The following is a 19116-nucleotide window of genomic DNA, read 5'->3' on the forward strand; positions in this document are numbered from 1 at the left end:
GAAACTATAAATCACTCTTGAAAGACATTGAAGACGTGGGGCACCTGGGTGGACAGCAGTTAAGCATCTGCCTTCGGCTCAGGGCGTGATCCTGGCGTTATGGGATTGAGCGCCACATCAGGCTCCTCCGCTATGAGCCTGCTTCTTCCTCTCCCACTCCCCCTGCTTGTGTTCCCTCTCTCGCTGGCTGTCTCTATCTCTGTTGCATAAATAAATAAAATCTTTAAAAAAAAAAGAAAGACATTGAAGACGAAATAATAAGATGGAAAACTATTCCATGCTCATGGATCAGAAGAATTAACATAGTTAAAATGTCCATGCTAGAGAAATCTACACTTTCAATGCTGTCCAGATGAAAATACCAATGACATTTTTCAAAGAACTGGAACAAATATTCCTCAAATTTGTATGGAACCAGAAAAGGCCCCGAATCTCCAAGGAACTGTTGAAAAGGAAAAACAAAGCTGGGGGCATCACAATGCGGGATTTCGAGCTGTACTAAAAACCTGTGATCACGAAGACAACATGGTACTGGCACAAAAACAGACACATAGACCAATGGAACAGAATAGAGAACCCAGAAATGGACCCTCGGCTCTTTGGGCAACTAATCTTTGACAAAGCAGGAAAAAACATCCGGTGGAAAAAAGACAGTCTCTTCAGTAAATGGTGCTGGGAACATTGGACAGCTACATGCAAAAGAATGAAACTTGACCACTCTCCCACACCATACTCAAAGATAACTCCAAATGGATGAAAGACCTCGATGTGAGACAGGAATCCTTCAACATCCTAGAGGAGAACATAGACAGCAACCACTACGACATCGGCCAAAGCAACATTTTTCATGACACATCTCCAACGGCAAGAGAAACAAAAGATAAAATGAACTCGTGGGACTACATCAAGATAAAAAGCGTCTGCACAGCCAAGGAAACAGCCAAAAAAACTAAGAGGCAGCCCACGGAATGGGAGAATATATTTGCAAATGATACAGCAGATAAAAGACTGGTATCCAAGATCTACAAAGAACTTCTCAAACTCAATACATGAGAAACAAATAAACAAATCATAAAATGGGCAGAAGATATGAACAGACACTTTTCTAATGATGACATACAAATGGCTAACAGACACATGAAAAAATGTTCAAAATCATTAGCCATCAGGAAATTCAAATCAAAACCACACTAAGATACCACCTTACGTCAGTTAGAATGGCAAAGATAGACAAGGCAAGAAACAACAATTGCTGGAGAGGATGTGGAGAAAGGGGGTCCCTCCTACATTGTTGGTGGGAATTCAAGTTGGTACCACCACTCTGGAAAACAGTATGGAGGTCATATTGCATGTTGCACTGGGTGTTATACACAACTAATGAATCATTGAACCTTGCATCAGAAACCAGGGATGTATTGTATGGTGACTAACATTATGTAATAAAAAAATTTTTTTAAAAAGATTGCAAAAAAAAAGTTAAAAATTGAGCTACCCTAAGATCCGGCTATTGCACTACTGGGTATTTACCCCAAAGATACAGATGTAGTGAAGAGAAAGGCCATATGCACCCCAATGTTCATCGCAGCATTGTCCACAATAGCTAAATCGTGGAAGGAACAAAAATGCCCTTCAACAGATTACTGGATTAAGAAGTTGTGATCCATATATACAATGGAATGTTACTCAGCTATCAGAAATAACGAATTCTCAACATTTGCTGCAACATGGACGGCACTGGAGGAGATAATGCTAAGTGAAATAAGTCAAGCATAGAAAGACAATTATCATATGATTTCTCTCATCTATGGAACATAAGAACTAGGAAGATCGGTAGGGGAAGAAAGGGATAAAGAAAGGGGGGTAATCAGAAGGGGGAATGAAGCATGAGAGACTATGGACTCTGAGAAACAAACTGAGGGCTTCAGAGGGGAGGGGGTGGGGGAATGGGATAGGCTGGTGATAGGTAGTAAGGAGGGCACGTATTGCATGATGCACTGGGTGTTATATGCAACTAATGAGTCATTGACCTTTACATAAAAAAGCACGGATGTACTCTCTGGTGACTAACATATTATAATAAACATAAATAAAGACTCTATTCTATTGATATAGTAATTTAACTTATCCCTTATTGATGGAAGTTTGGATTATTTGCGAATTTTCAACATAATGATTATACCATAATATATATATTTATATTTATATATCTTAACATCTTATGCAAATATTTATTAAGTACACTAAGACCCTAAACCCTTAAAATTCATTATAAAAATAATTTCATAACAAGTGATGCAAAAGGGAAGGGACACTTCCAAATGTATCATTTGGTATGATCAGAACCACTGTAGTCTTTGCGCACTGTGGTGTATCTGAATGTACTACTTGTTGTAAAGAAAAAAATTCACTTTAGATGAAAACTACAGTATTCATTTAAATTATCAGCTATCTGGGAAAATATTCTTTAAGATTAGTGTAATTAAAAATCAATTGTACTGGGTGTTATTTGCAACTAATGAATATTGAACACTACATCAAAAACTCATGATGTACTGTATGTTAGCTAATTGTATTAAGTTAAAAAAATAAATTAAAAAAAAAACCTTAATATATAATATATAAATATATATTATATATCCTGCCACATTGCTGAATTGCCGTATGAGTTCAAGTAATTTGGGGGTGGAGTCTTTTCAGTTTTCCACATAAAGTTTCATGTCATCTGCAAATAGTTTGACTTCTTCTTTGCTAATTTGAATACATTGTATTTCTTTTTGTTGTCTGATTGCTGATGCTAGGACTTCCAGTACTATGTTGAACAGTAGTGCCAAGAGTGGGCACCCTTGTCATGTTCCTGATCTTAAGGGAAATGCTTTCAGCATTTCCCCAGAGATTGATATTCACTGCAGCTTTTCATAGATGGTTTTTAAGAATTTGAGGAATGTTCCCTCTATCACTACACTCTTAAGAGTTATAATCAGGAAAGGATGCTGTATTTTGTCAAATGCTTTTTCTGCATCAATCAAGAGGTTAATATGGTTCTTGTCTCTTCTCTTATTAATGTGTTCTATCACATTGATTTGTGAATATTGAATCACTCTTGCATCCAGGAATAAAACCCACCTGGTTGTGATGGATAACCCTTTTAACATACTGTTGGATCCTATTGGTTAGGATCCTATTGAGAATTTTAGCATCCACATTCATCAGGCACATTGTTCTATAATTCTCCTTTTTGATGGGGTATTGTGTGGTTTGGGGATCAAGGTAATGCTGGCCTCACAGATCAAGTTTGGAAGTTTTCTTTCTATTTCTATGTTTTGAAACAGCTTCAGGAGAATATGTATAATTTCTTCTTTGAATGTTTGGTAGAATTCTGCTGGGAATCCATCAGGACCTGGACTCTTGTTTTGTGGGAGGTTTTTGATCACTGCTTCAATTTCGATACTGGTTATTGGTTTATTCAGATTATCAATTTCTTCCTGTTTCAGTCTTGGTAGTTTATAGGTTTCCAGGAAGGCATCCATCTCTTCCAGGTTGCTTAATTTATTGGCATAAAGTTGTTGATAATATTTCTAATAATTGCTTCTATTTCCTTGGTGTTGGTCATGATCTCTCCCCATTCATAATTTTATTAATGTGGGTCCTTTCTCTCTCTCTCCCTCTCTCTCTCTCTTTTTGACGTCTGGCCAGTGGCTTATCGATCTTATTAATTCTTTCAAAGAGCCACCTTCTAGTTTCATTGATCTGCTCTACTGTATTTCTTGTTTCTAATACATTGATCCCTTCTCCTCCTTGGCCTAGGCTTTATTTGTTGTTCTTTCTCCAGTTCTTTAAGGTGTGAAGTTAGCTTGTGTATTCGGGATTTTTCTTTTTTTTTTTTTTTTGAGTGAGGCTTGGATGGTTATATATTTCCCTCTTAGGACCACCCAAAAGCCGTAAGACACCTTGGAAGAAACCTAAACAAAGAGGTAAAGGATCTATACTCTACAAACTACAGAACATATATGAAAGACATTGAAGAAGACACAAAAAGATGGAAAAATATTCCATGCTCATGGATTGGAAGAATAAATATTGTTAAAATGTCTCTCCTGCCCAGAACAATGTATACTTTCAACATCATCCCAATCAAAATACCAAGGGCATTTTTCAAAGAGCTGGAACAAGCAATCCTTAAATTTTTATGGGACCAGAAAAAAACCCAAATCACCAAGGAAATGTTGAAAAAGAAAAACAAAGCTGGGAGCATCACGTTGCCTGATTTTAAGCTACTATTACAAAGCTGTAATCACCAAGACAGCATGGTACTGGCACAACAATAGACACATAGATAAATGGAAAATAATGAAGAGCCTAGATATGGACCCTCAATTCTATGGTCAACTAATCTTTGACAAAGCAAGAAAAAAAATATCCAACGGAAAAAAGAAAATCTCTTCAATAAATGGTGTTGGGAAAATTGGACCGCTATATACAGAAGAATGAAACTCGACCATTCTCTTACACCATACAGAAAGTTAAATTCACAATGGATGAAAGACCTTGATGTGAGACAGGAATCCATCAAAATCCTAGAGCGGAACATAGGCAGCAACCTCTATGACATCAGCCACAGCAACTTTTTTCATGAAACATCTCCAAAGGCAAGAGAAACAAAAGAAAAAATGAACTTGTGGGACTTCATCAAGATAAAAACCTTCTGCAGAGCAAAGACACAGTCCACAAAACAAAGAGGCAACCCACAGAATGGGAGAAGGTGTTTGCAAATGACATTAGAGTTAAAGGACTGGTATGGAAGACCTATAAAAAACTTCTCAACCTCAACCCTAAAAAATAGATAATTCAGCCAGGAAATGGGCAGAAGACATGAACAGACACTTCTCCAAAGAAGACATATATAAACCACCAACAGACACCTGAAAAAAAATGTTCCACTTCACTTGCCATAAGGGAAATACAAGTCCATACCAAAATGAGATATCACATTACACCAGTTATAATGGCCAAGATTAATAAGGCAGGGAACAACAAATGTTGGTGAGGATGTAGAGACAGGGGAACCCTTTTCCACTGTTGGTGGTAATGCAAGTTGGTACAGCCACTTGGGAAAACAGTATGGAGGTGCCTCAGAAAGTTAAAAATAGAGCTACCCTATGACCCAGCAATTGCACTACTGGGTGTTTACCCCAAAGATATAGATGTAGTGAAATGAAGGGGTGCATGCACCCCAATGTTCATAGCAGCAATGTCCACAATAGCCAAACTGTGGAAGGAGCCAAGACATACATCAACAGACAAATGGATAAAGATGTGGTCCATATATACAATGGAATATTACTCAGCTATCAGAAAGGATGAATAACCACCATTTGCATTGACATGGATGGAATGGGGGGGGATTATGCTAAGTGAAATAAGTCAAGCAGAGAAAGCCAATTATCGTATGGTTTCACTTATATGTGGAACATGAGGAATGGCAGGGAGGATATTAGGAGAAGGAAGGGAAAATGAAGGGGGGAGTCAGATGGGGAGATGAACCATGAAAGGCTATGGACTCTGGGAAACAAACTCAGGGTTTTAGGGGGAAAAGGGTGCAGGGATGGTTTAGCCCAGTGATGGGTATTAAGGAGGGCATGTCTTGCATGGAGCACCAGGTGTTATATGCAAACAATGAATCATGGAACGCTACATCAAAAACTAATGAAGTACTGTATGGTGACTAACATAACATAATAATAAAAAATAAATGTTAAGTTGTGTAACATTTATGGAAAAAATAAAATCAAATAAAAATAAAAATCTTGGAATGTTAATATATATATATATTCCAAGCTCATGGATTGGAAGAATTAATATTGTTAAAATATCCAAATTACCAAAAGCAATCTACAGACTTAATGCAATCGCTATTAAAATACCAACATTTTTCACAGAACTAGGACAAATAATCCTAAATTTTGTATGGAACCACAAAATACCCCACATAGCCAAAGCAATCTTGAGAAGGAAAAGCAAGTCTGAAGGTATTACATGGAAGGTCTCAAGATATGCTGCAAACCTGTAATAGTCAAAACAGTATGATACTGTGATAAGAATAGATACAAAAATCAATGGAATAGACACAAAAATCAATGGAACAGACAAGAGTTCAGAAATAAACCTATGCTTTCATGGCCAACTAATTTACATCAAAGAAGGCAAGAATATACAGTGTGGAAAAGACAGTCTCTTCAACAAATGGTGTTGGGAAAACTGGACAGCTTCATGCAGAAGAACAAACCTGGACTGTTTTCTTGCACCATACACAAAATGAAACTGAAAATGGATAAAATACATAAACGTGATACCTGAAACCATAAAACATCAGCAGTAATTTCTTTGACATAAACCATAGAAACATTTTTCTAGTTACATCTCTTCTGGCAAGGGAAACAAAAGCAAAATTAAACTATTGAGATGATACCAAAATAAAAAGCTCTTGCACAGTGAAGGAAACCATCAAGAAATCAAAAAGGCAAACTACTGAATTGGAAAGGATATTTTCAAATAATATATCCAATAAGAGGTTAATGTCCAAAATATATAAAGAACTCACACAGCTCAACATAAAAAAAAACAAATAATCCAATTAAAAAATGGACAGAGGGTGGCGCCTGGGTGGCACAGCGGTTAGGCGTCTGCCTTCGGCTCAGGGCGTGATCCCGGCGTTATGGGATCGAGTCCCACATCAGGCTCCTCTGCTATGAGCCTGCTTCTTCCTCTCCCACTCCCCCCTGCTTGTGTTCCCTCTCTCGCTGGCTGTCTCTATCTCTGTCAAATAAATAAATAAAATCTTTTTTAAAAAAAAATGGACAGAGGACCTGAACAGACATTTTTCCAAATAAGACCTGCAGATGGCCAACAGACACAAAAAAGATTTTCAACATCTCTAATCATCATGGAAATCAAGTAAAAACCACAATGAGGTATCAACTTACACCTGTCAGAATGTCTAAAATCAAACACAAGAAATAACATGTTGGTAAGGATATGGAGACAAAGAACACCTTTGTGCATTGTTAGTGGAAATGAAAATTGGTGTAGTCACTACGGAGGCCTCTCAAAAAATTAAAAATAGAATTATCATATGGTCCAGTAATTCCACTACTGTGTATTTACCCAAAGAAAACAAAAACACTAACTTGAAAAAATGTACACACTCCTATGTTTATTGCAGTCCTATTTACAATAGCCAAGGACAGAAGCAAACCAAATGTCCATCCATAGGTGAATGGATAAAGAAGAGGGGTGAGATATGTATCTATACCTATATCTATCTATATATCTATATCTATCTATCTACACACACACAATGGAATATTACTCAGACAGGAAACAGAAAGAAATCTGACCATTTGCAACAACATGGATGCACCTAGGGGTATAATGCTGAGTGAAATAAGTCAGTCAGAGAAATAAAAATTATATTATTTCAGTCATGTGGAATTCAAGAAACAAAACAAAGAAAAAAAGAAAAAAGAGATAACCAAAAAAAACCAGACTGTTTTTTGTAGAGAACAATCTGGGGATTCCAGAGGGGAGCTAGGTGGGAGGTTGGGTAAAATAAAGGAGATTAAGAGTACAATTATTTTGATGATCACTGTAAAACATATAGAATTATTGAATCATTATACTGTGTACCTGAAAGTAATATAACACTGTATGTTAATCATACTTGTTAATAAAATAAAATAATTTTTAAAAATAATATATAATAATTGTAAACATATGTTCTCCTAACAATGATGCTTAAAATATATGAAGCAAAAATTGATGGAACTGAAGGAAAAATATATGATGGCACTGAATAGAGAATGAAAGTTTTAAAAGTAATAGCTGCTGACTTTAATATCTATAATGAATAGAACAATAAGGAGAAGATCAATAAGAAAATAGAAAATGTAGAAAACATTATATATAAAGTAGAAATAACTGAAATATATAGAACACTCTACTTAACAACAGCAGAATAAACATTGATATGTACACATCACTGACAAAATAGATAACATTCTCCAGAACAGAACAAATGTTAAGCCGTAAAACGAGTCCTTTTAAAATATTTTATTTTATTTTATTTTGTCTTATTTTTTTTAAATTATGTTAGTCACCATACAGTACTCCATTAGCTTTTGATGTAGTGTTCCATGATTCATTTCTTGCATATAACATCCATTGCTCATTGCAATACATGGCCTCCTTAATACATTTAATTAATTTAATTAATTTAATTTATTTATAGCATGTGCATGAGTGGGGGGGCAGAGGGAGAGGGAGAGAGAGAATTCCAAGCAGACTCTGCGCTAAGCACGGAGCCTGACATGCGGCTCGATCTCATGGCCCTGAGATCATGACCGGAGCCAAAATTAAGAATTGGATGCTTAACTACCCAGGCACCCCAGCCATAAAAAAAGTCTTAATAATTTTAAAAATGTTGAAATAATACATAGTATATTCTCTGACCACAGTGGAATGTGGAAAATCTGTCAGAAATCAATTACAATAACAGAAGAAAAACTAGAGAACTCACAAATATGTGGAAGTTAAACAACACACTCTTAAACAACCAATGGATCAAAGAAAAATTCATAATGAAATTTTTAAAAAGTTGGGACAAATAAAAACAAAAGCACCCCAATGTTTGTAGCAGCAATATCCACAAAAATTTTCAACATACTAGCCAGACAAATGCAGCAGCACATGCAGGGTGTTATAAACCACAACCAAGTGGGTTTTACCACAGAAAAGTCTAGGTGGTTCAATATGTGAAAATCGCTCAATGTAATACACCACATTAACAGAATTAAGGAAAAAATGCGTAATCATCTACATCTCAACAAAATATAAATATTCCTACAATTAACATCATACTGAATTGAGAAAGACTGAAAGCTTTCCCCCCAAGATCAGGTACAGGATAAGGATGCCCACTTTTACTATTTCTACTCATTACTGGACATTCTAGACAGGGCAATTAGGCAAGAAAATAAAAGGCATCCAAGTTGGAAAGGAAGAAGGAAAATTATTTCTACTCAGAAATGATTTCTACTCAGAAATCTTATATATACAAAATCCTAGGGAATACACAAAATAAACCATTAGAGCTATTAAACATACTCAGCTATCTTTCAGTTGTGATCAATGAACACAGCAGCCTGTACTTCACACTTTCTTGGAAAAGTATATAAAACAATACTTGCACTTTCTATTTCTCTGTTTTCTTTGTCTTTGGTAGGAAAAAAGGATGGGAAAGAAGAGGAAGAAGATAAAAGGAATGAAACAACCTCTATCCTGATGGGTTAAATTAATACAATTCAGTGGTTATTTTTTTCCCTAAGCAAGTAACAGCAAAGCCCTGGAAACCAAAAGGAGTGTGGTCTTGTTTTCAGAGGCAGCAAGGAATGGGCCATCTGGAGAGACACTGTCCTACTCCATAGCCAGGCTTGTGGAGATGATGGCAGCTGTACAAGGAGATGCAAAACAGGTAGGTCCCTGAGGCCTGCTATAAGAAAACAGGGGACAGCTTATGAACTTATTGAATGTTGTAGGGCACAGTACTAGCATTGAGTACCCCATATATAGTGAAGGCTTTATAGGGAGTGTTCCTGAAGTCTGGATTCCTCTGAACCAAGAAAGGCCACAGGGATTGGGTTTTCTCATAGACTCTGTCAGAAAAGAAAAACAAGCCAAAAAATTAGAAGCAGCAAGCAAATAATCTCAACAGTCTTGTTGAACTTGATAATAAGGCAAATTTTACTAAAAGGTAAACCAACTCAAAAGAGAGGGACATGATATAAATAAAATGGAAATAAGTGGCTAGTGAACACTGATAGTGTAACAAATTATCTGGGCTTCAATTTCAACATTTTTTAAATGAATAAGAGGTTAAGAAGAGTTTCACATTGGAGAACAGGGAATTTATTAAGTCCAGTCACTGCTGTGGAGTACCTATGTGATCTTAGGAATGCCCCTAGCTCTTTATGGGCCTATTTTCTTATTTGTATAATATTATCTGAAAGGTCTCTTCCAAATCTAGGATTCTATGAACTGATGACCTTTCCAGTTTAAAAAAAATCTGGAATTGTTTTTAAAAACGTGGTAAGTTGGGGCGCCTGGGTGGCACAGTGGTTAAGCATCTGCCTTTGGCTCAGGGCGTGATCCTGGCGTTATGGGATCGAGCCCCACATCAGGCTCCTCTGCTATGAGCCTGCTTCTTCCTCTCCCACTCCCCCTGCTTGTGTTCCCTCTCTCACTGGCTGTCTCTATCTCTGTCAAATAAATAAATAAAAAATCTTTAAAAAAAATAAAAAAAATAAAAAAAAATAAAAAAAAAACGTGGTAAGTTAACAGGTAGTCTAGAGGGTGAATTTCTGGTTCTTCCATATTTTGTTTTATTTTATTTCAAGCCAGATTCTCCTCCTCTCAGAAGGTGTAAGACAGTAAAAGACAACTGGCAATTTATATTAGAAAATATTTGTGAGTTATCCTAGGTGATCCTATAAAAACTGTGATATTTATATTGCAAGACTAATTCTTATACTTTGACACAATGGGGGCCTCGCTCACCCAGCAAGGAAACCCCTTAGTTAACAAATCAAAAAGTATAGGATCCACTGGTCCCGGTGATAACTCCTGCATAACCACGCTAAGAAGGTCATTTGCACACGTTTTATCAATGAAAACTCAAGGAGGAAAAACAAGGAGTGGTGATGGTGGTAGGACCTAAAACTGTATCTTGTAACTTCTATAATCTTCAGACCATTTCAGTGAGGCCAGAGGCCCTGTATATCTATCTTTCTCATTTGTTTTTTTGGTTAAAAACAGGAAAAAATACTTGTAGACGTAAGGTTGACTAATATTTATTGAATATTTATGATGTGTCAAACACTGTTCCAGACACTAACTAAATACTTCATTAAATTTTCATAATAAAACCCTGTGAGATATTTTATCCCCAAATTATTAATGAGAAAGTGAGACAAAAAATCAATTTGCTAAAGGTCACATAGCTAATGCGTGATAGAGCCAAATTTGAACCTAGGTATCTCTGATTCTAGGGCCCATGATTTTCCTTTTGTGAATAAATGATACTTCTTGCTTGTTTTCAGTAAATTTTAATATGTTAAAATGTTCAAATTTTGTACTTTTATATGGAGATTCAGATTTGTATGGGGAAGAGGTCTAGGATATATGAGCCTTATTTTAAGAGTGTGGGGAAAAAGTATATGGAAAAGGTCTTTGGATTTTAATACCTACAGAAGCATGTCAAAGACAGAATGAATGCATCGAAATGTATTTGGGGAAATGGTAGGAAAGGTCTAGTCACAATAGAATGAGAAATATGCAGAGAAGCTACCAAGTAAGTGCAAATGTTAAACCAGCAAGATTCCTCACTCTTCCCTGTGTTGACAAGAAAATGGAATCAGAGTGGTGATGTCATCCAAGATATGTCAGAGAGGGGCCTGAGAACTTGAGCTAACTGCTACTTAACCAACAGTTGTGAAATAAGAATGGGTTTTAAGCTGGCTACTTCCCTGTCTATTTCTTTCACTCTGCCTCTAAAACAAGAAGAGTACTACTCACAGAAACTCTTTTTGTCAACCTCAAAAAGTATTTACATTTTTATATATTGTAGGGATGTTAGAGTTTAAGTCGGGTACAAATGCTCCTATAGAAGTTGGGAAGATAACTTTAGAAATGGGCTGAGAATAAACTATAGGGAGTGGTGACAACTGTGCCAAATTATTCATCTGTGATTGTTGTCATAAGAAAATGCAGGTCTCGTGTGGCCAGAGTTCCTAATTTTTCAGGAATATATCTTGTCACAGTAACTTTTCTATTTAGTAAAAATTCCTGGGGCACCTGGGTGGCACAGTGGTTAAGGGTCTGCCTTCGGCTCAGGGCATGATCCCAGTGTTGTGGGATCGAGCCCCACATCAGGCTCCTCTGGTATGAGCCTGCTTCTTCCTCTCCCACTCCCCCTGCTTGTGTTCCCTCTCTTGCTGGCTGTCTCTATCTCTGTCAGATAAATAAATAAAATCTTTTTTAAAAATCCTAAAATAACTGGATTTTTATGTGAAATATATGGATATTTAAATGTGGACAACTAATTCAGAGTTTAAAAAATATTCCACAGACTAAAAACTTGCCTGTTAAGCCAGATTTGGCCTTTGAGCTGCCACTTCATGACCTTTGCTACAAGTGATAAAGGACTATAGATAATAACTACTCACACCTGCATGGTAATTGTTTCTTTACAAAAGCCTTGCACATCCATTGTTTTATTGGTTCCTCATGATTGTTCTGGAATGTAGGTATTACTATCCCTATTTTACAGGAAAAGAAACTGAGGTTCTGAGGAAACCCCATGCAAACAGTGAGTGCCTTATGCGCTAAAGTCCTTTTTATCACCAGCTCTTCCCCTTTCCTGAATGTTTGTCCTGAATTCAGGGTGGTGGGTACATTCCTTTTGCACTAACCCCCTCTCTCTATTCAGTGTTTTCTCACAAACTGAATTCACCTCAGATCTGCCTGATCCTTCTGGCAGTTTCCAAGGAAGTTCTCAAATTGGCAAGAGAAAACATGGTCATGGATCTCCAGCAAGAATTTTTCATTGAACTCAAAGGCACAAGGAAATTGTTCCATTAATTGCCAGATACAGTCTAGGAACTGGGTGAAAATAGGAGACATTTCTTTAGAGTCCCCATTCAGGTGGCCACACCTGAGAAATACAAATAAAGGTAAAGAAAGACACTGGTTAATATCAAGGATTATAGTGTTTGGAACAGACTAAAACAAGATTAACTTTTGTCTCCCTTTGTCATTGGCAAGGAAACACCTCATGCTAAAAATCTCAAAACTCAATCCCAACAAACCTCTTAGCCACTGCCATCCTTCACAATCATTCAGATTATAAGGCCTTTGGTGATCTATTCTATTTCCTCTTACACTCTCCTTACCATAGAACTTTTTACAATGATGGAAATATTCCATAGCTGTGCTTTCCAATAGAGTAGTTACTCTTAAGCACGTGAAATGTGACTAGAGTGACTGAGGAACTAAATTTTTAATTGTATTTTATTTTAGTTAACTTAAACAGCCACATACAGCTCTATGTGACTGAGGACAATATCTGTGTTGGTTACCATACAGCACATGGCACAGAATAGGTGTTTAGCAAACATTGATTAAATGAATAAACAAACCTCATCCAAGAACTATTTAATAGTTCCTCCCCTCCTCTGATATCCTTGTTACCAACTCTACCATTCACTGAAAGCCCTGTTCCACTGGAAACAAACAGCATCCTCAGTGTCCACACTGAATATTCTACCTTCTAATTTTTTTAAGATTTTATTTATTTATTTGACAGACAGAGAGACAGCCAGCAAGAGGGGGATCACAAGTAGGGGGAGTGGGAGAGGAAGAAGCAGGCTCCCAGCAGGGAGCCCGATGTGGGGCTCGATCCCCGGACTCCGGGATCACACCCTGAGCCGAAGGCAGACGCTTAATGACTGAGCCACCCAGGAGCCCAATCTACCTTCTAATTTAACTGAAATATGCCTCACCAAGGATACACCTTTCCTTGGTGCCCAAATTAAATGGAGAATGCTCATCCTTCCACTTTCCACATGCCATAATACTAAAACAGGGTAGAGGTAGGATCACCTTTCTCCTTGCCCCTACCACTTCTTTCTACTACTCCTTTCACTCTCTTAGACATACTTCCATTATGGGTCATGCTGTTTAGCTTATACATCTTCTCTTTTTTATTTTTTTTTAAAGATTTTATTTATTTATTTGACAGAGATAGAGACAGCCAGCGATAGAGGGAACACAAGCAGGGGGAGTGGGAGAGGAAGAAGCAGGCCCACAGCAGAGGAGCCTGATGTGGGGCTCGATCCCATAACGCCGGGATCACGCCCTGAGCCGAAGGCAGACGCTTAACCGCTGTGCCACCCAGGCACCCCCATCTTCTCCTTTTTAAATGATGTATTCTGGGAAACAAACTGAGGGCTTCAGAGGGCAGGGGGGTGGGGGATTGGGATAGGCCAGTGATGGTATTAAGGAGGGCACATATTGCATGGTGCACTGGGTGTTATACAAAAATAATGAATCATGGAACATTACATCAAAAACTAAGGATATACTGTATGGTGACTAATGTAACATAATAAAAAATTATTATAAATAAATAAATAATGTCTTCTACCCATCTCTAGGTCACTTCCTCACATTTTCTGAATAATATGACACCTGTCTTAAGTACTTATCTCTGGGGTCTATGTGGATGACCTATACTAGCTTAGCAGGATCCTTAAATAACTCAAAACTAATTACCACTATTCCACATCAGCCTCTTTTACCTATGGCCATAGGGTGGTTCTTCAAGTTACTTAGAGGTTCTTTTTAAAAACTATTATCAAATTGAAGTGCAATTACAATACAGTGTTATATTAGTTTCATTTGTACAACATAATGATTCAACAATTCTATGCACTCTGTTATATTATTCAGTGTTCACCGTGATAAGTATAGTCACCAGCAATCACCAAACAACCTCATTACAATCTTACTGACTATATTCCTTATGCTGGACTTTTCATCTCCATAGATATTTCATATTTATTTTATTTTTAATCAAAGTATAATTAATATACAATGTTTTAATAGAAGTCACTTAGAGGTTCTTATTCCACTTTGAAATCTTAATCTCAATATCTTACTCTGACCACCATATATTATATTTCTAAAGGCTGGACATAACTCCTCCAGCTCTCATCTCTGAACCTCTCAACTTGCCAGATTCCTACTGGCATATCTTTCTTCCTTATCTAGCCTGCACTCTCTGTTGTGTAACATCAACTATTCTCTCCCCATTCCCTTCAACATTCTGTTCTTGTCATTATCCTAATTCAAAATCCAACCATAAACGAGCTGAAAAAGCTATATTCTCTGTCCCTACATCCTGACAGATTAATGCTGCTTGAGAAAACTATAAAACCATGCAAACAGATGCCATTAAAAAAAACTAGAGGTTTCACAATTCCAGACTTCAAGTTATATTACAAAGCTATAGTAATCAAAACAGTATGGTACTGGGGCATCTGAGTGTCTCAGTTGGTTAAGTATCTGACTCTTGATTTTGGCTCAGGCCATGATGTCATGAGATCAAGCCCCTTGTTGGGCTCCGTACTCAGTGGAGAATCTGATTGAGAGTCTATCTCCCTCTGACACTCACACTCTCTCTCTAAACTAAATAAATAAATCTTTTTTAAGAAACACTATAGAATTAGCACAAAAATAGACACATAAATCAATAGAATAGAAAACCCAGAAATGAATCCACAACTATATGGGCAATTAATCTTTGACAAAGCAGGAAAGAATATCCAATGGAAAAAATATATAGCCTCTTCAAAAAATGGTGGTGGGAAAACTGGATAGTAACATGAAAAAGAATGAAACTGAAACACTTTCTTACACCATACACAAAAACAAATTTAAAATGGATAAAAGACCTAAATGTGAGACAGGAAACTATCAAAATCCTAGAAGAGAACAGAGGCAGCAACCTCTTTGACATCAGTTGTAGCAACTTCTCGCTAGATATATCTCCTGAGACAAAGGAAAGAAAAGCAAAAATAAACTGTTGGGATTTCATCAAAATAAAAAAGCTTCTGCATAGTGAAGGAAATAATCAACAAAACTAAAAGGAAACCTATAGAATGGGAGAAGATATTTGCAAATGACATATCTGATAAAGGGCTAGAATCCAAAATCTATAAAGAACTTATTAACACCCAAAAAACCAAATAATCCAATTAAAAATGGGCAGAAGATATGAATAGACATTTTTCTAAAGAAGACATCAAGATGGCCAATAGACAAATGAAAAGATGTTCAACATCATTTATCATCAGAGAGATGAAAATCAGCACTATAATAGATATCACTTCTCACCTGTCAGAATGGTTAAATTAACAATACAAGAAACAATGGCTATTGGTGGGGATCTGGAGGAAAGGGAACCCTCCTGCACTGTTGGTGGGAATAAAAACTGATGCAGCCACTATGCAAAACAGTATGGAGATTCCAAAAAAGTTAAAAATTGATCTACCTTAAAATCCAGCAACTGCATTACTAGGTATTTACATAAAAATATAAAAATACTAATTTGAAGGGATACATGCATCCTGATGTTTATAGCAGCCTTATCTATAATAACCAAATTATTGAAAGAGCCCAAGTGTTCATGAACAGATGAATGGATAAAAAAGATGTGGTATATACACAGAATGGAATGTTAATTGGCCATAAAAAATAATGAAATCTTGTCATTTTTAATGAAATGGATGGAGCTAGAAAGAATTATGCTACGTGAAATAAGTCAGTCAGAGAAAGACAAATGCCATATGATTTCAATTTTCTGTAGAATTTAAGAAACAAAACAAATGACCAAAGGGGACAAAAGAGAGAAGCAAACCAAGAAAGAGAAGGGAGGCGGGTGGATGATGGGTATTAAGGGGGGCACTTACTCTGATAAGTGCCACGTGTTGTATGAAACTGATGAATCACTATAATGTACACCTGAAACTAATATTAAAGTGTATGTTAACTAACTGGAATTTAAATAAAAACTTAAAAAATATAGTGGCATTTATATAAACAAAGAAGAAAATTACTAAAATGATAAAAAGAAATCAATCCAATACCAAAATTATCAAAACCAATAAAATACTTAGAAATGAATTTAACCAAGAAGGTGAAAGATTTCTATTCTGAAAACTCTGAGTCATCAATGAAAATGAAATGGAAGAAGGCACAAATAAATGAAAAGGAAACCATATTCATGGATTAGGAAAATTAATATTGTTAAAAAGAATACTACCAAATGAGATCTATAGACTCAAAGAATTCCTTATCAAGATTATAATGATATCTTTTACAGACATATATAAACCAATTCTAAAATGTATATGGAATCAAAAAAGACTCCAAATAAACACAAAATACTAAGAAATAAGAACAATGCAGGAAGCAACACACTTCATGGTTTCATGTGATACTATAAAACTATAGTAATTAAAACAGTATGGTACTGGCATAGAAACACAAAAACAGATCAATGCAATATAAGTGAGATCCCAGAAACAAACCCAAGCATATGCAGTCAGCTATTATTTCACAAGGGAGTGAAAAATAATCAGTAAAAAAAGATAATCTCTAAAAAATGGCACAGAAAAATTAGATATGCACAACTAAAAGAATGAAAACTAACACCCATATTACATCATCCACAAAAATAAGCAAGGAATGAATTAACTATTTTTTCATTACCTTATCTTTTTTGTTTATTCAATTTTATTATGCTCAGTTAGCCACTGTATATTACATCATTAGTTTTTGATACAGTGTTCAATGATTCATTAGTTATGTAAAACACACAGTGCTCATCAAAAGAAGTGCCCTCCTTAAAACCCATCACACTATTACTCCATCCCCCACCCCCTTCCCTCTGAAACTCCCAGTCTGTTTCCCATGGTCCATAGTCTCTCATGGTTCATCTCCTCCTCTGATTTCTCCCCCTTCAGATTTCCCTTCCTTCTCCTATGGTCCTCCGTGCTATTGCTGATGTTCCACATATGAGTGAAACCATAAGATACTTGTATTTCACTGCTTGCTTACTTCATATTGCACAATCCCCTCCAATTCCATCCATGTTGATGCAAATGGTGGGTACTCATCCTTTCTGATGGCTGAATAATATTCCATTGTGTATATGGACCACATCTTTATCCATTCATCCACCGAAGGGCATCTCAGCTCCTCCCACAGTTTGGCTATGGTGGACATTGTTGCTACGGATATTGAGGTGCATGTGCCCCTTTTTTTCATTACATCTGTATCTTTGGGGTAAATACCTAGTAGTGAAATTGCTAGGTAGTAGGTAGCTTAATTTTTAACATCTTAAGGAAACTCTATGCTGTTTTTCAAAGTGGCTGTATCAGCTTGCATTCCCAAAAACAGTGTGCAAGAGTTCCCCTGTTTCCACATCCTCGCCATCATTTGTTGTTTCCTGTTTTGTTAATTTTTGCCATTCGAATTGTTGTAAAGAGGTATCTCATTGTGGTATGGACTTGTACTTCCCTGATGGTTAATGATGCTGGCATTTTTTCATGTGTCTGTTAACAATTTGTATGTCTTTAGAGAAGTGTCTGTTCATGTCTTCTGTGCATTTATTTTATTTTATTTTATTATATTATGTTAATCACCATACAGTACATCCCCAGATTCCGATGTAAAGTTTGATGCTTCATTAGTTGCGTATAACACCCAGTGCACCATGCAATACGTGCCCTCCTTACTACCCATCACCAGTCTATCCCATTTCCCCAGCCCCCTCCCCTCTAACGTCCTCAGTTTGTTTCTCATAGTCCATAGTCTCTCATGTTTCATTCCCCCTTCTGTATACCCCCCTTTTCTTTATCTCTTTCTTCCCCTACCGATCATCCTAGTTCTTATGTTCCATAGATGAGAGAAATCATATTAATTGTCTTTCTCTGCTTGACTTATTTCACTTAGCATTATCTCCTCCAGTGCCGTCCATGTTGCAGCAAATGTTGAGAATTCGTTCTTTCTGATAGCTGAGTAATATTCCATTGTATATATGGACCACAGCTTCTTAATCCAGTCATCTGTTGAAGGGCATCTCGGCTCCTTCCATGATTTGGCTATTGTGGACAATGCAGCTATGAACATTGGGGTGCATATGGCCCTTCTCTTTACTACGTCTGTATCTTTGGGGTAAACACCCAGTAGTGCAATGGCTGGGTCATAGGGTAGTTCAATTTTTAACTTTTTAAGGGACCTCCACACTGTTTTCCAGAGTGGCTGTACCAACTTGCTTTCCCACCAACAATGTAGGAGGGATCCCCTTTCTCCACATCCTCTCCAACAATTGTTGTCTCTTGCCTTGGCTATCTTTGCCATTCTAACTGGTGTAAGGTGGTATCTCAGAGTGGTTTTGATTTGAATTTCCCTGATGGCTAATGATTTTGAACATTTTTTCAT

The 19116-nt window shown here is 36.7% G+C and overlaps 1 protein-coding gene across 1 annotated transcript in view; it reads right to left on the bottom strand.

The window, feature by feature from the left end:
- Positions 1 to 19116, bottom strand: part of MTMR8 (myotubularin related protein 8) — a 178522-nt gene that overhangs the window by 22889 nt on the left and 136517 nt on the right. Inside the window, 2 exon segments of the mRNA XM_034653522.1 lie at positions 9581 to 9707; positions 12563 to 12763. Coding sequence (XP_034509413.1) covers positions 9581 to 9707; positions 12563 to 12763 — 328 coding nt within the window.

This window comes from Ailuropoda melanoleuca, unplaced genomic scaffold (assembly GCF_002007445.2).
Source record: "Ailuropoda melanoleuca isolate Jingjing unplaced genomic scaffold, ASM200744v2 unplaced-scaffold9607, whole genome shotgun sequence".
Classification (NCBI taxonomy): Eukaryota; Metazoa; Chordata; class Mammalia; order Carnivora; family Ursidae; genus Ailuropoda; species Ailuropoda melanoleuca.